We start from the raw sequence: 21,602 nt of genomic DNA on the forward strand, positions 1-21,602 counted from the left end.
TCAATGAAGAGGGAAAACTGCTGCTTTGGGAAAATCCTGAGGTGAGTAAGAAGGTTGATCTAGTATTCGAGGCAAGAAGTTGATCTTAGATAAAAACAGGAGTGAAGGCAGAGTATATGGACTTAGATACAGGTAGACTGGTAGATTTCAGGTAACTTAGCAAAAAAGCTCAAGAGGATATTAATTACCTTAAATGGATGATTTGTACATGAATCATGAGGTAACCACATTATTTTTATATACTAATGATAAAAGTGATCAAAATAAATTTGAAATTCCTTGGGTGTCTTCACAAGCCAAAGGTCAGAGGTTATTCCCTTTTAATAGATGGAAAAGTGTAGGTGCCCCTAGGAAGCTGGGACCTCAGCTAAATCATATGAAGACTCAAGAGTGATAGAGAATAATGCCCATGAGACCTGATTAATCTTGTTTTTAAACTGATTGGGACTTGAGAACTGATTCTTCCCTTTAGAAAGGTGAATTTCAGATTAAAAATATACGGGAACACATGTACACCCGTGGTGGAGTCATGTCAATGTATGGCAAAACCAATACAGTATTGTAAAGTAAAATAAAGTAAAAATAAAAATTAAAAAAAATATACTATAAAGTAGTTTTAACTGGATAGGAAATTCATAATGTTTTTCAAGGACAGTGAGTATTAGATGTGCTGAGTCTTAATCATACCTGGTTTTACTGTGTTAGCCATTCCACCTCAAGTTTAGGAGTGGAGAAAAGGCAGAAAGAGGATTGTGAGGGCTTAACCACGGGCTGAGCTCACTCTTGAATGCCTGGGGAGTTGTTTGCTGCAGTAGAAGACATCATTTTTATTTGCCTAAGACCTTAAAGGACAGAATTATTGCCACATTTGCCTTCTGTCATGGAGCTAATATAAAATCAAGATTCATTCTTTCCACTTCTCCGAGTCAAATCTGCCACTTTCGTATTCCACTGCATTTTTTTTTCCCCCCTAAGTTTGGAGGATAGGCATGTTGGAAGGAAGGCTAATGGACAAAAAACTGGATTGGAAATTTCATCTGGAGACCATTTAGCATTTTTAGGATGTTAAGTAATTCATAACTAAGTCTCTCATAGTAGAGGAGAAAGAGTGTGGAATAAATATTTTGGTTCTGAATGGTGACCTGGTTGCTCTGAATTTAAGTACAGTGGAAGGAAGTACATCAGCTAAAGCAGTTGCTTAGCTTGCAGGCTGACAAATCCTCCCAAGTCACAACACATAGATTAATTTTAAGCCAACAGAGCAATATATAACTGTATATTATATAATCTAATATAGTCATCTTAAATATAGAACTTTAGCGATTAGAATACATTTTTAAGGAGTTGTGTGAAGAATTCATATTCTTTTATGTGAATTAATTATGAAAAAGTATGTAATCCTGATAAAATTTCAAATCTTCTTCATTAGGGAATTTGAAAAGATTTGAACATATCCCTGTGAATATTTCAACTAGCCTCCTCTACTATTTTCAGCTATCTTCAATTCCTTAGAGAAGAGGACAGAGAATTATGTAAATAAAGAAAACATTACTTGTGGATCACCTCTCTTCGAGGATTCAGCAGCATCTTTTGTTCTCTCTGTCAAAGCCTCAGTTGATATTAAGTTTCCACATATGCCAGCAGCTTTCCAGTTTCTAATTCCCAACAAAACCTTTGCTTGCTGGGTTTGATCTCCTAAGAAAATGTGAAAACAGTACTTATCTCGTTAGGATTCTGATGTAATCAGACTAGACTGTTTCATTGTTGAATTCTGTGGAGTTTTCTAGGATCAAGTATGCTTCATGTGACTTGTACTTTCTTATATCTGAATGGCATAATTTTTGAGCCTGCTATTACTGTGCAGAAACCAGAATCAATTGAAGAACTAAGAGTCCAATTCATGAAATTTAAATACATTTCATGAATAGTTCCCACTAATTTTCATGACTTGCTCCTACCTTAGGACTGGTATGTTTGCAACTCCCCTCACCAGGAGCACTGCATTTCTAGATCTTACGTGACTGGATGTTTTCCTATTCAGGTCTCCATTCAGAGGTCCTGTCCTCAGGGAGGCCTTCTTGGCTGTTCTGACCTAAAGCAGCCCCTTCCTGTATTGTCATTTCACCATTTTATTTTCTTTGAAGTCCTTGTTGTTTTCCAAAATTATCCTGTTCTAATTATTATCATCATTAATTACCAGCATTACCATTATTATCCTAACAAGAGTACACAAATTGAGTTTTTCCTACATGCCTTATGCAAATCATTGTGTTTTATGCAACATTTTTGTAATGACAGCTAACATTCATTGAATATTTACTACTCACCAAGCACTAGGTTAAGCATTTATTGTACTAAGCCAGGTCAGTGTCATCTCTTGCTTGGACTGCTACAGTGGCTTTCTAACTGGCCACCCTTTTTTCATCTTAGCTTCCTTATGGTTCATTGCCTACACAGCAGCTAGTCATTCTTCTAAAGCACAAGTCAGGTGCATCACGATCAGCTTTTAGCATCATTCAGGTTTTTGGCTGTCCTCAGGTTCTCCTAGTGGCTTACAAGCTCCTATGTCATCTGGCCTCCCACCGCTTCCTTGCTGTATCTCTAACCTCTCCTTGCCTTTTTCCCCTCTGGCCACGGTCTCTGAATTATCCTTTGCTCAAATTACCACCCACCCCCATGGTGTCATTTCTCCCTTCACTTAGGTTTCTGCTGAAATGTCACCTTCTCATAGAGGCCTTTCCCCACTCACTTATACCTCATTTCTCTTCACTCTGCATCATATTACTCATTTGTCTGTCTTCGGTAAATACCTGTTGAGTGTTTACTAAATACCAGGTCCTGTTCTTGACACTGGGTATGTGAAGTCAGTACAATGGGCAGAATCCCTGTTGGCATGGAGATATGGGGTAGGCATAAAATAGACTAAATAAATAGGAAGCATGTAAGGTCACTTTGGGAAAGCTAAAGCAAACAAAAGGCTCAGGTTGATGGGACAGGAGAGGGAGAGTCAAGTTTACAGTAGGGCAGTTGAGGGAGGCCTAGGGGAGACAGTGGACATTCTGCAAAGTCCTGAAAAAAGTGAGGCCCGAGCAATGTGAATAACTACATGGAAGCATGTTCTGCATGGAAGGAACATTGAATTTGAAGGCTCTGAAGGGAGAGCATGTCTAAAATACTCAAGGAGCAGCAGGGAAGGCTGCTGGAGGACAGGAGCCCGTGTGGGAGGGAGGTATGGCTAGAGAAATGGCAGAGGTGCCAGATGATAGCACTAAGCGCACCCCACCTCTCTGTTTGGGAGATTTTGAACAGAGGAACTTCCCGAGCTGACATGTCTGACCCTTGTGTGGAAAATAGACTTTCGGGGAGCAAGGTTTGAAATAAAGGGTCCAGTTAGCCCTGAAAAGATTGGAGAGGGTAGAGTGAGGTCAGGATTGCAGAGTAGAGATAGTGAGACCTAATTGTGGTCTAGATTTATTTTGAAGGTCAGTCCTATATGTTTGCTAAGAAATTGAGAAATAGAGCAATCAAAGATGTCTCACGCCAAGATATTAAATCCGGGCCTCTGGAAGGATGTGGATGCCAGTACCGAGATGGGGAGGCAGTAAAGGGACAGATTTAAAGTGGAAAGAAGGTCATGATCAGCACCTCAGTCAGCGTTGTGGAGCTCTTGTGAGCATGAGAAAAGGCTGCTCCTGTAGACTGATTCAGTAGGCACTGTCAGAGTGAACTGGATTTCAGGCCCCGTTCTTTTCCTTGGCAGGGCCTCTCTGTGCACAGTTGTAGGCAATGGTATTAGTCAGGGACTTTGCTGTGGGCCATGGGAAGTTTGTAGCCATTGAGATGCTGCTGGGGCTGCTGGGTGTGAGTTTGGAGTTCAGGGAGGCAGATTTAAGGCTGTGTCTTCCATGGGGTCGTTTGCGAAGAGTCGGACACAACTGAGTGACTTCACTTTCACTTTTCACTTTCATGCATTGGAGAAGGAAATGGCAACCCACTCCAGTGTTCTTGCCTGGAGAATCCCAGGGACCGGGGAGCCTGGTGGGCTGCCGTCTATGGGGTCACACAGAGTTGGACACGACTGAAGTGACTTAGCAGCAGCAGCAGCAACATGAGACCACTCCTAGCTGTTTTATCTTTATATTTTTTTATATATTTGTGTATGTATTACATTGTACATTAGATATTCTTCGTTTACTCATTCATTGTCTCCGCCATCACTGTGTAAGCTCGAGGTGATCTGTGTCTGTGTTTACTACTCAGTTGTACACCCTGACCCAGCTCAGTGCCTGGCACCCGAACACTGATTAACGTGGTTGGATGAATACACTAATTGGGAGTACCACTGCTTTCCACTGGTCCTGTGGGTTTCATGAAATTGAGTGCATGGCCTTAGGGTCTAATTGTCAGTTTGTCAAACATTCCCGTTTTCTGCTCAGTACTTCAAGTCCAAAGAGGTTTTAAAACCCTCACCACTGAAAACCATTTGTTATGTGAATACCAAAAGGAAACTTGAGTTCTAAGAGGCCATAATACTTAATCAGGATTGCCTTGCAGCCAAAAACACATGCTAAAATGATGGGGAAACTTGAAGGAAAATGATCCTGGTTTGGATAGAAAATTCCTTTCACGGTGGTTCTGAGCTTTTGGCCTGTTCTTGAGGGGATTGTTAACACTTTGCTTCCACATTTAGGTTTGCTTGTTGGTGAGTGTTTACTTTTAACTTTGGTGCATTGAGGGTAAGAATTCCAATTTTATGAGAGGAGGTAAAGGGTGACTTAATTCAGTACTTCTGTTGCATTTATGCATTTAAACTTAAGACAGGGGAGGATAGATGCCCAAGACCTCAGCATTTTTATTTGGAATGGTCAGTAATGGCTTTGCACATGAGGTGAGGTTTGAAATGGCTCTGTGTTCTTATCTATTGTTGTATAATGACAGACCACTCCCAAATTCAAGTGTTAAGGCTCATAAGACTATCGTTCAGCTAAACTTGATGGGATCCAATCATGAGTTGAGTAAGCAACTGCTTAACTTGGCTGGGCTCTCTCACATACCTGGTGCCTCAGTCTGGTCTAGCATGGCCCTGGCTGGGATAACTGGGCTGCCATCCTGCAGTAGGCTAGACCAGACTTACTTACGTGGCATGATTTCAAGAGCTAGATCGGAAATGCCCAAAACTTCTTGAGGCTTTAGCCTGGACCTGGCATAGCATACCTTCTACCAAATTCCATTGGTCAGAACACAGTTGAAGAAATAGACTCTGCTCATGATGGAGAGGCTGTACAATCATATTGCAAGAGTGTGGTTAGAGACCATTAACTGGAGCTATCAGTCTAATAGATGGCTTGAAGGATAAGTAGGTAGGGTTTAGAAGGAGGACATGAAGTTACTGGTGTGAACCTCCTCTGGTCTAAAGAAGAATGCACCTCAACTATCCTGCATCCTACCTCCCTAATGTCTGAGAAACACAAGAAGTATAAGCTTCTCTATTGGCTTGCAGGTTTTAATTAATCTCATTGAATTTTAATTAATCTCATTGAAAGTATATCTTTCTTGAGAAGGTTTCATAAAATATATATATATATATATACATACACTACACTGTTTTCCAAGGTGCTTGGCATACAGCCATATTTCTTGTAGTTATCTTGATCATGTTGGTGTTTTCACAAGTAATGATTGTCTCCTTCTCTTGTAGGATTATGCCCATATGTTGACCTGTGTTACTGAAAGAGAAAAGTTTATTGTGCCCATCAAAGCTAGAGGTGCACGAGCCATCATAGATTTTCCTGACAAGCTGAATTTTTCCACTTGCCCTGTCAAATACAGCACTCAGAAGATCCTGCTGGTACGAAACATTGGCAACAAAGATTCTGTGTTTCACATCAAAACTCATAGGTATGCATTCCTTCAGCTCTTGGTTTTGATTGACTAGCTAAATCTAGTCCACACATGTAATTTCCCAGAGTAGCAGTCAAGATGCAACTGCTTATTATAATCTTCAGTTGCAAGGATGGAAGACCTCCTTGATATGGGGCAGACTTCCTCTTCATCCCATGAGAAAACCAAAATTCAAGATTACCTGTTTGGTTAAGGTGGGTTTCTGAAATTCTGGATAAGAGACTGAGCAATAGAGAGATTGTATAACTTGCTCAAGAGCGCACAGCTAGTAAGCGAAGGTGTTCAATGTTAATCTGTTTATTTATTTGGTAGCTACAGTGTAGTAGACAGTGAGACAGTACAAATATGGCCTTCAAGGACCTCTCTTATAAGGCAGGAAAGAACAGTTGTTATGGGACATGAAAATGCTGGCTGATTCAGTTCAGTTCAGTCGCTCAGTCATGCCCGACTCTTTGTGACCCCATGAATCGCAGCACGCCCGGCCTCCCTGTCCATCACCAACTCCCGGAGTTCACTCAGATTCACGTCCATCGAGTCAGTGATGCCATCCAGCCATCTCATCCTCTGTCGTCCCCTTCTCCTCCTGCCCCCAATCCCTCTCATCATCAAAGTCTTTTCCAATGAGTCAACTCTTTGCATGAGGTTGCCAAAGTACTGGAGTTTCAGCTTTAGCATCATTCCTTCCAAAGAAATCCCAGGGCTGATCTCCTTCAGAAAGGACTGGTTGGATCTCCTTGCTGGCTGATTAGCAGGACCATAATAAGAGTGGCCAGCTTGGGAAGACAGGAGACAGAAGGTCAAGTTCTTTTCTGTGGCTTTTTGAAAAATAGTGCAGATCCTGGGCTGAATCATGAATTCATTTTCATAAGGGCTTTATCTGTGGAATCCTTTGCTAGTTTAAGGATACATCTCTTCAGGCATTTACTTCTGCCTGGTTAGACCACGTAGACTGCCTTTCTGGGAATTTCTTGGCGTAGGGTTTCCTGGACTGAGCATGTATGTCCAAACCCCAAACCTATAGAAGACACACATCCAATATGAATTCCCTGGAGTTCCTCTTTCCCTCCCGTGGAACCAAGGTAGACATTTTCCCTTGTGCTAATGTTCTGGTAGCCTTTGACGTTTCTCAGGTTTATATGGGGATTTTGTTACCAGCCCCCCTGACTTCACCATCCCAAGACCTTTTCTCCTGCTTTGGCAGGGCTGTTAAAACCCAGGCTTCAAGGGCTCAGTAGCCTACTGCTCTGGTTCTTATTTTCCTGAGGATCTGAATCCTGTGGATTTGCCTTTTCTTTCTTTTTTTTACATGCTTAGCTACACTTACGTAAGTTATTTTTTTTATCCAGACTTCCTAGGTATTTTCTGGTGGGAGAGTTTTCAGGTTACTTGGTAGCAGGGATGCCATAATATAGGTTGAGGCACATCCCACAGGAGGGAATTTGTGCTTATTCTTACATGTGTCCCAGGAGCATCACTATCTGTAAACCAGTTCATGTGGATTCAAGTTTCTGTCTGGTATCATTTGTTCCTGGCTGAAATCTACTTTAATATTTCTTGTAGCACAAATCTAGTGGATATTCTATCAGTTTTTGTCTACCTGAAGAAAAAGCATATTGTCTTCATTTTTGAAAGATTTTTTTCTCTATAGAATTATGAATTATGTATACATTTGATGAATATTGAATTATATATACATTTTTTAGTACTGGAAAGATGTCACTTTATTGACTTTTGGCTTACATTTTTCTAATGAGATTTTAGAGATTTCTAGCTTTGTTCATCTATAGGTCTACAGGTAATTATATCTTTGTCTTGGGCTACCTTCAAGATTTCTGAAGATATTTGGTTTTAAGCAGTTTAAATGTGATGAATCTAGGTGTGGATTTTGTTTTTGGTTATTTTTTGTTTTAAGAATTTTATTTTGCTTTTATTTTGTTTTGGTTTTAATCCTGCATGACATTTTCTGAACTTCTTGGATCTTTCACTATTTTGGGGAAATATCAGCTATTATCTCTTCAAATATGTCTTTTGCTCCATCCTCTTTCATCATTTCTTCTGCTTGTAGGAATGTTCTATCTGCCACAGGTGAACTCCTCGGCACATGTCTCTTCTTAATTAGGAGCAGAGCATTGCCCATTTTTGTTTGCCCTGCAATGTCAGCTCTCTAATGGGTTTGAGAAAAATTGTGATTTTGTAGTTTATCTGTTTTTTTTCATTGTTAGTGTAGGAGAAACACTCTTTCAAGCTTTCTTCCTCCTGGGTGGAAGCAGGACTCTGACCTACTTTAGATAAATCAGTCAGCAGAAGCAAAGGAAAAACTCTTGTAAATCAGTGTCTGCTCAGGTTGTCAAAGTACTTATAAAGCTTTTGTTTGCATTTTGTGGTAAGACTCATATTTTGATTGAATGCAGGGAGCAAGTTGTTCAACTGCCTCACTGTCACTTAGAAAGAACCAATCTCTTTACATTAAGAAAAAAGATCCTTCATAACCGCCATCCATAATACATGTTAAAAACTTCCTGTTACATTGATAATGTTCCAGTGAAAGAGAGAATCCACGTAAGGTGGAAAAACAAACACAGGCAGCATATCTTCCTGAATTGTTTGGCTGGATCTTCACAACTACACGTAAATGGCAATACATTCATATAAAGTAAAATGAAATCACAGATTTAATAGTATGAAGTTGCAGGAAAAGATCTAAAACTTTTGTATTCATACAACTGAAAGTGAATCATGATATAGAAGCACTTCTAAGGTAACATGGTGAGCTAACTCAAGGACTAGCCAGGAATCATAATGACATTAGAAGCTCAGAGTCCCACATTTTAATTTTACAGATGAAAGAAGTAAGGTCTGAGAAGGAAAATGACTTATTCAAGTTCTCCCAGTAAGTTAATAATAAAACTTGGATTAAAAACCAACATGGGGAGTTCTGGCCTTGTTTACCTTAAGATCCATTCCTCGCCCTTCCAGACTTTGTTCAACATCAATGTTGGGCTGTGTTAGCCCCCCTCGCCTGCAGACCTGCTGGATGCCAGCTGTGTTTGTCCAGGGGGGTGGGAACTAGGAGGAGGTTGGAGAATGGGAAGAAGTCACAGTATTTCTCTTTCTCCCTTTCTGACTTCAGTAGAGTCCCCAGCAAAGCAGCTGCATCTCCTCTACTGTTCTAGCTCCTGTCAGACAGACCTGCCATGGTTCTAACTTCTACCCAGTCCCCAGGATCTGCTAACACTTCCTCCACTCCTTTTGTCTCCAGCCCAGTGATGGAAGTGGCTTACTGCTGTTACCAATCCCTGAGCTAGTTTACCATCTTAAGTTGGGCTTTTCATAGCTTCCATCTTCTGTATAATCAAATCTTTCAGTTGAATTTCCTATTCATTTTTGTTTTCCTGTGTAGATTCTGCACCAAATGGTACTTTAATGTTCTTTCCTCTAAATGTGTGTATTACAACCATGATGTCGATTCTGTGAGTTACTTCTAAATCCTTCCAATAAATCCCCTTTCTGTCTAAGTTAGCCAGAATTGGTTTCTGAAGAATGCAGCTGATTTTGTGGTCACATTGTATTAAATCCGAATGTCTGGGGAGATCCTCTGATGACTATCCTAAAAAATGTGTAGGTGATTATGCTGCCCAGGCAGGACTGAGGACCCCTCTTTCATTGACAACATGATTCTCATCAGACATAGTGGAGCAGTAATAGTTTGGGAAGTCAAAAAGTCTTGCTTCTTTTATGGTCATTATACAGTTAGAAATATCTCTCAGGGAATTGTTTTAAAAAAGCAAATCATATTATTTTCATTGAAATAATAGTTTAATTAATGGCTAAGTTTATAAATAGGTTCATATAAATAACAAAAAATAAAACTCTCTTTATGTGTCTGCTGCTCCCATTAGAATATGAGCTTCTCAAATGCAAGGATTTTATCTCTTTTCATTTGTATGTCCCCAGCATCTAGCAAAGTGTCTAGAATAAATAAGTGCTCAATAAATGTTTATAGGATGCCTAACCAACAGTATATCACAACAGAGCTACAACTATAAACCTCTACAATAACTTAAAATGAAAAACATGTGCCAAGTACCATAAAAGAGGCATAATGTTTTTTTACACTATAAAAGGAGCCTCAATGTGCTGTAAAATATACAGAGAACACAAACAATAACTTTTCAACTTTATTACAGATTTGACCTAAAACTCTTGTAGGTACCAGCATAAGTTTGACTATTAAAGTAGGATTAATTTTGGAAGGTGAAATAGAAAGAATGAAGAAGCAATTTAAAAATCTAAAATCTCAATTTAGGAATCAATTAATAATATTCTCTAAAGGAAAAAAATACTAATTTTATATTCAGTGTTTAATATAATACAATCAATATTTAGTCTTCTGCTAAAATATTGAATCATTTGGATGGGATCATTTTAGTTCTTACGAGCAGTTCCTAGTGAATTGAACAAAAAACTCAAAATCTTTCTCATGGCTCATGAGTTTTCACAAACCTGAATTCCCTCCCTGATCAAGTATGCAGTATTAATGAGGATGTGATATCAAAACCAGACATTCTGGTAGACAGAGCCAGCCTTATACCCTGGAGGAACAGCACCCTTTACCTCTTTGTAAGATCATTTTCTGGTACTTGGTATTCTCTAGCCTTTTCAGTCTGTCTGCCTTTAGTAAAATGAAGTACAGAATCAAATTATAGACATGTTTAAACACCAGAATTTAACACACTCTCTCCAATTAATGTCTGATTTATTGAAGAAGCTTAGGCAGCTCTAAGTAGCAATGGCTCTCTCAGGTGACTTTCTAACCACTGAAGAAGTTTAGTGTAATATAAGCCCAACAATTAGCACAAAAAGGAAGAAACTGTTACCACTCTTTAGTATTAGAATTTCTAGAGGTCCTAAGAAGAGTCCCTTTGTCCATAGAAAATTAACTTAGGTTCTGTAATGTAATACTAATTCATTCCAAAACTGTTATTTTGCTACTGAGAAATGTTTGAAAAGATAATGAAAACACAGTGTAGGAAGAAAAATATTAGGAACTAGGAAAGCAGAGATAGAAGAAAATACTACAGTGTTTTTCTCAAAGCCAGGAAGCTGGGGCCAGTTCTTGATTCTTTCTGAGCCTTTAAGAAAGGAAAGAACTTTAGAGACAATAAGACTCACCTTCATCTCCCATCAAGTAGAAATTCTTGAGATACCAGAAGTCTGCTCCTTCTGTATTCCACCAAAATGGTAGAAAGAGTAAGTAAAAATTAGATATATTTTAAATTTCCCTTTAAAAGTTGATTATAATTCAATTCAACATGTTTTGAGAGGCTCTTATGAGTAAATAACTGTGCATGGGCTGGTGAGAGACACAAAGATAAATCTAACTAGGTGGTTTCCACATTCAGGGATAGTCTGGGGACATAGGGAGAACTTGAACTTGAGGGCAAGCTTCCATCCCTGCTGTACCACTCACTAGTTGGGTAGCTTTGGGCTGGTTGCATGTGCTTTTAGAGCAAACATTTCTCATGTCTAAAATGCAAATAACAGGACCTGCTTTCTCAAGGTTTTTGAGGACTAAAAGAATTGACATATATGAAATGCCTACTGTAGTATTCAGCATAGAGTACATGCTTTTGAAATTTTGTTTGCTTTCTCTTTCCTTTCAAAAGTCTCTAGCTATTGAGAGAGACAGGCATGAAAACTTATTATAGTACAAAGTAAAAAGTAAAAATAAAGTTACAGCTTCCCCTGAGAGGAAGGAGACTTTATTAATAAGAGGAAGAATCTGGAAAGATTCAATTTAAGAGGTAACTCTGACTGTGGGCTCTGATGGGTGACTTTGGAAGGAGTATGACTGGGAAAACAGTGAATGTTCCTATACAACTCAAGCAGTTCTGGAATGTGTATGTAGGCTGCCTGGCTGGAAGGAAGAGGAGATGCAGTGCTGGGGAGGGTTATGGGTGAAGAGACTAAAGCTCTCCCATCCTGTGCACCCCAGCCTGCTGTGAAATGTGACAGGTATACAGGACATTTGGACAGATGTATCTGTTTCATGAGAAAGCCAAAACTGGTTGGAAACAGATTTCTTGGGACTTTAAATGTCTAGGACTTTGAACTTTATCACATAAATTACGGGGGCCACTGAAGGTGTTTGAACGAGGTGTTATGTCCTCTGTGTGTTTTTCACAATGTCTCTGGGGCAGAGTGAAGGATTGAAAGGACAATAATAAATACCTGATCTTATCTGAATTCTGAAGATCATCCTCGTCTCCTTTTCCATCTAAGGGCTGCCAGTGAGTCAGATAACAGTAGCAATAACAAAAATAATGACAAACATCTGTTTAGCTCTTCCTACGTGCCAAATTTATTCTAAGCACTTTACCTGTGTCAGCTCCTTTAATTCTCACTACAATCCTGTGAAATAGGTGCTGTCATGACCTCATTTTGCAGATGAGGAGACTGAAGGTTGAGTAACTTACCCAAACCCATGACTGATCTGGGTTTTGAACTTATTCAGTTGAGTCCAGGCTAGTAACTACTGCCTTATGGTACCCCTACCGCAGTGCCTGGAGCTCATCGGAGGATTGGTGCTGAAGGTACAGGAAAAGGACAGACAAAGGAATGGGCAAGTAGTGAAAGAAAAGGGCAATCCAAGTAGAGAGCACCAGAGAAAATTAACCATTGTCCACGCTAGGAAGCACTTGAGATCCTGCAGTGATAATCTGAGGTACCACCAAGTGCTACCCAGACTATAAGCTCCGTACCCTCAAAGAAGAAAGGTTAGGTTTTCTGAAATTAAGTTCATTATCTAAGGGAAGATTTTAAGGAATGAAGACTCTAAAAATGCTTGCATTGAAGTAAATAATCAGAAACAGCTTAGCCTGCCAGATACATTGTCTGGCACATTACTTTGAAAAATAAGCAATTTAAAGGAGTGAGGTGGACCATGGAAAGAATTAAATGGGCTGGGTTTCCTGTTTAAAAGGAAGAGCTCTGTAAGTTATTTAAGGTACATCACGATCAGATCCAACTTCTCTCTTACTGTTCCTTTCCAGGGCAATTAAACTCAATTATTTCCTGTTCCCAGATCTACCCTACCTCCTCATAAGGTCTCCTTGCCTAAATTCTATTTTCAAGAGACAGATCTCCCCTTTCCAAATGCTCTCCATCCTTTTCCAGCTTACTCTCACCCAGGAGGCTGACCTATTTAAGAGGTCAGTAGGCTCCTATGCCTTTGGCTTTTGGTTGGGGTCAGTCAGTGGGAGCCCCAGCAGGCAATCAGACAAAGGATATAAGGTCAAGACACTTTTCACCCTAGAGTCGTACGTGTGAGGCCCCCTGGAATGACTGTAACTCTTGACTAAAGCCCTTGGAGCCTTCTCTTAGGCCACTGGTGGGTTTCAAAACCACTCCTCCTTCTTGGCTCTTTGGGTATTTGTGCTCTTTGGTAAGCGTTCTACTGTTAATAACCCGGGGTGATCATATTGTCTCTTGTAGTTTCCCTATATCCCTTCACCCTTTTATTATAAATAGACCCTTTGTTAAACTGCGCTCATCTCATCCTCATGCAATTGTGTGATAATTTTCCTTTTGAGACTTTGATATGGTTTCTCCATTGTCAAACCTTCTCTTCTCTGAACTCTTCCCCAAACTTGGTTTTTATCTCTTTGAAGGTACTGTTCTTTTGCAAATTACAGTATTTGTATACATGTTATGAGTCCATTCTTCACTGGAATCAGTCAGTGAATGTTCAAAGAATGGCTAAATGGCAAGGATACAAACAAGACTATTATGCACCATTTCAGTTTTTCTTACATTTGTTGTTCTGTATCTGTTATTTTAATATTAATATAAAGCTTTTCTACATTAAGGAGAAAGTATAATTCTGAATCACTGAATTGTGGAATAGAGTGTGCTCTCTCTGCAGACCTGGAACTCACATTTCCTCTCCCCTTCCCCTCACACTAGTCAGCAGTGTGTTCTGATGGTGTGTGTCTCCATGTGTGTTGCAGGCCCTTCTCTGTAGAGCCATCTGTTGGAACTCTTAATGTAGGAGAGTCCATGCAACTGGAAGTGGATTTTGAACCACAGACTGTGGGCAATCACAGTGAAAGACTTATTGTGCATTATGACACAGGTATGCATTATTCTTTGGTAAAAGTTCTACCTGTTATGAATGGTTGGATGGAGAACATGATTAAGCAAAATAGGAAATGGTTATTTTGAATGCATTAGATTAAAGCTAAGACCCACAAGGTAAAGAACTAAAGAGTAAATGCCTCCAGCAGAAATAATGTTGAGCCACATATAAATCCCACCTACCAGTTTCTCCAGTGCTTGAAAGCCTGAGAAATACAGGGCTCAGAAGAAAGGGAAGGAACCAGTTACCCAGAAGTTACTGAAGTTATTTATATGTAAATGCAAACTTGAAATTAACTTAATATTCCTTGGGCTTTCAATTTACTGCTGCCTTTGTCTAACATTTAAAAAATATAAACTCAAGTTCAAAATGTTCTTCTGCATGCCCTCTAGTCTGTGTAAGATCTGGTTATTTAATCCTTAGAATATGCAAATATCTTACTTAGCATCTTACTTAAATCTGGGGCTTTGTTGCTGCTAGCATTTTCTTAGAGGCCCTGCCCTGCATAATAACGAATATTCACTTACTGTTTTTGCAGCTATTTGCTCTGTGTTCATGTAGATTGCATGTACATTATGCCAGTCTCCAAAATTGGTTTGCAAATTAATATATGTTATCTTGTTGTTGTTGTTCAGTCGCTGAGTTGCATCTGACTCTTTTGCGACCCCATGGACTGTAGCCCACCAGGCTCCTCTGTCCTATTATTTATTATTTCATGATTTTTCTCACTTTTTCTCATGTCTTCTTTACCCATTTATGTTGATTGACCCAGATTGTCTGCATCAGAAGGGCATTGTAGGGAGAAAATAGTGCACAGTCAGGGAAAAATCAGCAAATAACATCTAGGTCACAGTTCAGAATTGCTGGCTTTGTGGATGTGTGTCTGAGCAAGACCAAGCAAGCCCTTGCTTAAGGACCTGTGGGTAAGTGGTCCTGGCTCCACAGAGCCCAACATAACAGCATCTCATAACCAGTCGTACAGTCTATATTTATCTTTAAGGAGTGGCGGCTGCACTTTGCTGGAGCAGCCATGAAGAGATACCCCACGTCCAGGGTAAGAGAAACACAAGTAAGACGGTAGGCGCTTAGAGGGGGCATCAGAGGGCAGACAGACTGAAACCACAATCTCAGACAACTAGCCAATCTGATCACACAGACCACAGCCTTGTCTAACTCAATGAAACTAATCCATGCTGTGTGGGGCCACCCAAGATGGATGGGTCATGGTGGAGAGGTCTGACAGAATGTGGTCCACTGGAGAAGGGAATGGCAAGACACTTCAGTATTCTTGCCTCGAGAACCCCATGAACAGTATGAAAAGGCAAAAAGATAAGACACTGAAAGATGAACTCCTCAGGTCAGTAGGTGCCCAATATGCTACTTGAGATCAGTGGAGAAATAACTCCAGAAAGAATGAAGGGATGGAACCAAAGCAAAAACAACACCCAGTTGCGGATGGGACTGGTGATAGAAGCAAGATTCGATGCTGTAAAGAGCAATATTGCATAGGAACCTGAAATGATAGATCCATGAATCAAGGCAAATTGGAAGTGGTCAAAAGGAGATGGCAAGAGTGAGCATCAACATTCTAGGAATCAGTTAACTAAGATAGACTGGAATGGGTGAATTTAACTCAGATGACCATTATATCTACTACTGTGGGCAGGAATCCCTGAGAAGAAATGGAGTAGCCATCATGGTCAACAAAATAGTCCAAAATACAGTACTTGGATGCAATCTCAAAAATGACAGAATGATCTCTGTTTGTTTCCAAGGCAAACCATTCAATATCACAGTAATCCAAGTCTATGCCCCGACCAGTAACGCTGAAGAAGCTGAAGTTAAACGGTTCTATTAAGACCTACAAGACCTTTTAGAACTAACACCCAAAAAGGATGTCCTTTTCATGATAGGGGACTGGAATGCAAAAGTAGGAAGTCAAGAAATACCTGGAGTAACAGGCAAGTTTGGCCTTGGAGTACAGAATGAAGCGGGGCAAAGGCTAACAGAGTTCTTCTAAGAGAACGCACTGGTCATAGCAAACATCCTCTTTCAACAACATAAGAGAAGACTCTACACATGGACATCACCAGATGGTCAACACCAAAATCAGATTGATTATATTCTTTGCAGCCAAAGATGGAGAAACTCTATACAGTCAACAAAAACAAGACCAGGAGCTGACTGTGGCTCAAATCATGAACTCCTTATTGCCAAATTCAGACTTAAATTGAAGAAAGTGGAGAACACCACTAGACCACTGTGGTGTTGGAGAAGACTCTTGAGAGTCCCTTGGACTGCTAGGAGAGCCAACCAGTCCATCCTAAAGGAGACCAGTCCTGGGTGTTCATTGGAAGGACTGATGTTAAAGCTGAAACTCCAATACTTTGGCCACCTGATGTGAAGAGCTGACTCATTTGAAAAGACCGTGATGCTGGGAAAGATTGAGGGCAGGAGGAGAAGGGGACGACAGAAGATACGGTGGTTGGATGGCATCACCGACACAGTGGACATGGGTTTGGGTGGACTCCGGAAGTTGGTGATGAACAGGGAGGCCTGGCATGCTGCGGTTCATGGGGTCGCAAAGAGTTGGACACGACTGAGTGACTGAACTGAACTGAACTGAATGTGTCCACAGTTCACTGGCTGCTAGCAAGACAGATCTAGCCTGGACTTAGCTTAAGCAGAAGGCAGAAGTTTCAGCTCTGGTAACCCAACGGTGAAACATTAAGAGCAGAGTACAGAAACCATCATGGAAGTCAGTGTTTCAAAGCAGTGCCATTTTAGTGTCCCACTGACAAAGCATGGGAGTTCCGTTTGCTTCACACCCTTGCCTGCCCGCAGTGTTGTACTGTTCATTTTAGGCATACTGGATATATAAAGTGATGTCTTCTCGAGGTTTTAGTTTTTATTTCTCTAATGATTAATGATGTTGGGCACCTTTTCATGTGCTTGCTGGCTTTCAGTTTATCTCTTAAAATTGTTTCAAGTCTTTTGCTCATTTTTATTGTTTTTCCTTTTATCATTAATTTGTAAGAGTACTTTACAACTTGTTATTCTGAATACTAGTCATCTGTCAAGTCTATGTATTACTAATCTTCTGTTCCATTCTGTAGATTGCCTTTTCATTTCCCTAATGATATTTCTTGACAAGCTGACATTTTTAATTTTGATGAAATCTCTGTTATAATTTTTTTTTCTTTTAAGATTAATGCTTTTTGCCTTCTTGCCAAGAAATCGCTACCTTTTCCAGGATCATGAATATGTTCTCTTATGTCCACTTTTATAAGGGCAGTAGTTTTGGCTGCTTTGTTTAAGTTAATGGTTTATCTTTTATTTCATTTTTGCATATGTGTCAGGTGCAGACCGTGCTTCTTTATTTATTTTTACCCTGTGGGTTATCAGCCGATCTCCTTTTTATTATTCTGAAATTCCACAACTACTTACTGTATTATTCTCTTACATATTCTACTATTTGTCTATTATTTATTCCTTTTAACCTGTATTTTATGTTTCCCATTTTTTTGTGGACTTCTCTGAATGCTTCCTATGCATTGTCCCATTCAGTAATTTCTTCTTCAGTGAATACTCATCTGCTGAATTTTAATTTTTCAATTATTTATAATTATTTTAATTACTGAAAGCTTATTTCATTCTGTCAAATCTGATTGCTCTCTACTCTTATTTTTCATGTTTCCCTTGTATTTCTTTAATATAATAAATATAGTTATATTGTATATTTGGTAATTCAGACATACTAAGTCTGCTCATCTATTTATTTGTTTATTTTTTTGTTTGCTGTTCCTTATGGTTTTCTATCATGGTATCTGGTAGAGGAGGAAATATGTCTTTCTTCCTCTGTTTTGTTTTTTAAGATGTGGCCCCTGTAACAAAGGACGGATTAACAAGAGAAGAACATAAAAATGTTTTTAATATAAGTTTTATGTGATATGTGAGCAGCTGGTAAATAATTCACCTGCAATGAGGGAGACCAGGGTTTGATCCTTGGTTTGGGAACATCCCCTGGAGAAGGGAAAGACCACCACTCCAGTATTCTGGCCTAGAGAGTTCCATGGCTGTATATGTATAGTCCATGGGGTTGCAAAGTGACGGACACAACTGAGCAACTTTCACTTGCAACTTACTTGAGCCTTCATAAAGAAATGATCTGAAGAAGTAGTAAAATCTGAATTTCTTTACGCTAGGTTTGCCCTTCAGGGTGGAAAATTGTGGGAAAATGTGACAGGACCAAACAGTGTTTGAACTAAGCATAGTAAATTGAGGGAGACAGTAAGGCCTGTTGATTCAGATTCCTCTTGGTATCCTTCTGTATTTGAAGGTAAACATACTTTTTTCTACCCGGTATTGAAAGGCACCTCTCACATAGGGGATCTTATTACCTGCCTCAGGGGAGGTTAACAAAGTCCCTATTGCACCTGCCATTTCTTATATTCCTTCAATTTGATATATTTAATATGTCAAGGTGCCTTGTTTTGTGGTAGTATGTTATGGATCTCATCATATCTTATGCCTGTTTCTGTTTTATAATTTTTGGATTTAGTGTCATCACTTTGGGCAGGTCCTGGACTTTATGTCCTGTCTTAGGCATCCAATGTGATAGTTAAAACAGAAGTTCAGTTCAGTTCAGTTCAGTTCAGTCGCTCAGTCATGTCCGACTCCTTGCAACCCCATGAATCGCAGGGTGCCAGGCCTCCCTGTCCATCACCAACTCCCGGAGTTCACCCAAGCTCATGTGCATTGAGTCGGTGATGCCATCCAACCATCTCATCCTCTGTTGTCCCCTTCTCCTCCTGCCCCCAATCCCTCCCAGCATCAGGGTCTTTTCCAATGAGTCAACTCTTAGCATGAGGTGGCCAAAGTATTGGAGCTTCAGCCTCAGCATCAGTCTTTCCAATGAACACCCAGGACTGGTCTCCTTTAGGATGGACTGGTTGGATCTCCTTGCAGTCCAAGGGACTCTCAAGAGTCTTCTCCAACACCACAGTTCAAAAGCATCAATTCTTTGGCGCTCAGCTTTCTTCACAGTCCAACTCTCACATCCATACATGACCACTGGAAAAACCATAGCATTGACTAGATGGACCTTTGTTGGCAAAGTAATATCTCTGCTTTTCAATATGCTATCTAGGTTGGTCATAACTTTTCTTCCAAGGAGTAAGTGTCTTTTAATTTCATGGCTGCAATCACCATCTGCAGTGATTTTGGAGCCCCCCAAAATAAAATCTGCATATCTGAGGTTATTGATATTTCTCCCAGCAATCTTGATTCCAGCTTGTGCTTCTTCCAGCTCAGTGTTTCTCGTGATGTACTCTGCATAGAAGTTAAATAAGCAGGGGGACAATATACAGCCTTGATGTACTCCTTTTCCTATTTGGAACCAGTCTGTTGTTCCATGTCTGGTTCTAACTGTTGCTTCCTGACCTGCATATAGGTTTCTCAAGAGGCAGGTCAGGTGGTCTGGTATTCCCATCTTTTTCAGAATTTTCCAGTTTATTGTGATCCACACAGTCAAAGCCAAACAGAAGTTCACAAGATAACAAAGGCTGGTAGGGCAAAAGACAGCCTTGGCACTAGATTATTTCCTGATATTCTTCATTTTGCTTTAATGTCCTTATTTTCTTATCAGGTTAGTGATCAATTTTAAAGTAGTTTGAAAAATGTTTTATTGAGTATTTTAGTTATTTCAATCTCTAGTTTTTAATATGCTGCTTAAAACTGACTCTAATGTATATCTTTTTTTCACATTATAAACAGCTGTATTTATACAGTAGTTAGATTGCCCATACATCATCAGTAGAATCAAAACTTGACAGAAGACTTCAGTGAGAATCTAATCTAGTCCCTAGCTTTGTTTGCATGTGGAAAACTGACATCCTAAGAAATTAAGTGGCTTGCCTGTAGCTCATATAAGTAGTCAGAAGCACAGTTAGAACCCAAACTCAGACTCTCAACTCTCACGCAGTGCTTTTTCCTCCATAGTGGATCATCTCCCTAATCTCTTATATTACTACATACACATTTTTACTCCCTTAATCTGTTGACTTTAAAATGCAGCTATCTGTACATTCTCCTAGCAGTCCTCAATCTGGATTTTACTTTTATGTAAGTATTTGGATTTGACACACATACTTACATTTATAGTCTCTTGCTAAAGAAAGTGAATATTTGTATATTAAAATTTAGTCATGCATAGAAAAGTTGATTTCTGTACACTGAGGTTCTGGTGTCAGCTTTGATTTTTGAATAAAGTCATTTTCTAAAGATTGCAGACAGAGATAAACTGTCTTGTAGCATTTTCCTTACATGAAAAGAACTGCTGATAAGAATATGCTTTCATCTTTATTGTGGGTTATCAATGACCAGGACTTATAACCTTTCATTAGTGAAAAACAGTAATGACTACCTAAACACAATTAATCACAGAGCTTTTCCAAGCAGCCTTGATCACATTGGCTTGTCATCTCACTTAAATAAGCATCTGATTGAACTTTCTGCAGCTGTCTGAAGTATGAATTGATTTGAGGAGGGAAATTTAGCATCATTTTTTCTTCATACTTCTTCAAACAATGTTCCAGAAGGAGAAGCAGTGATACTCCTCAGCAGGAAGTACTCAATCACTTTTCTAACAGTTGTGTTTATGCCCTTCCACTGCTGGTCCTCCACTGGATTTAATTATTGATTAAATACAGCTAGGACATGTTGTTTTCTTGACATCTAGAGCTTGAACCAGTGCTCTAGCAATTATGGTGGTCAAGTGTAAATTTCACCAATATCTAATATTTTACTCATTATCATTTTCCTGAATCATATCTCTCCCCTCCTTTCCTCCTGTGTATGCCCTTCCATAGTGAAATCAAGTTTGTTCAAACAATTGATTGTACCCCAGGGATGATTTAGTTATATTTTTATTATAGTCAAAAACTAAGAAAGAAATGAAGTAACTTGTGGTTTTTACAAACTACAAACCTCCAGAAGAGAATTAGGAATACAGTTTCTAAAAGCTACATTAATAACAGTGAAACAGAACAAAAACCAAACTAAAACAAAACCAGAACAACTAGTAAATGAATTCTATCATTTCATTGAAACTGAGAAGTGAAAATGTTGACTCTTGGGAGACAAATAGCTGCAGTAGGAAATGGCAACCTATTTCAGTATTCTTGCCTGGCAAATTCATGGACAGAAGGGCCTCAAGGGCTGTAGTCCATGGGCTTGCAAAGAGTCGGACCCAATTGAGCATGCATGCACACATGCACAGGAGACAAAGAAATAATTGCTTAACTTTCACACTTTTCAACTGGGTATTGAGAAACTTTATATAATCTAAGGATTCAAAGAAGTATCAGTATTCAGAATAGGCTTAAAAAAGACATAGGTTCTAAGATTTTGGTTACTTGAATGAGCATTAGAAGTCAGAGCACAGCAGTGTTTTTTTCTTTAATGCCTGATAATGTTGCTACAACTTAGAGCTGACATTACTGGCATAAATAGGAAACAGAGCTAATACACTAATTCAGCATTTTTGAAAATGTTATGTCTTTTA

At 39.5% G+C, this 21,602-nt stretch overlaps 1 protein-coding gene across 1 annotated transcript in view; it reads left to right on the forward strand.

Moving 5' to 3' along the window:
- The window catches only part of LOC138095922 (hydrocephalus-inducing protein homolog), a 152,891-nt gene that overhangs the window by 20,099 nt on the left and 111,190 nt on the right, over nt 1-21,602 (forward strand). Inside the window, exons 5-6 of the mRNA XM_068991891.1 lie at nt 5,699-5,898; nt 13,911-14,035. Coding sequence (XP_068847992.1) covers nt 5,699-5,898; nt 13,911-14,035 — 325 coding nt within the window. The remainder of the gene's footprint in view (nt 1-5,698; nt 5,899-13,910; nt 14,036-21,602) is intronic.

Source organism: Capricornis sumatraensis, chromosome 20, assembly GCF_032405125.1.
Source record: "Capricornis sumatraensis isolate serow.1 chromosome 20, serow.2, whole genome shotgun sequence".
Lineage (NCBI taxonomy): Eukaryota > Metazoa > Chordata > Mammalia > Artiodactyla > Bovidae > Capricornis > Capricornis sumatraensis.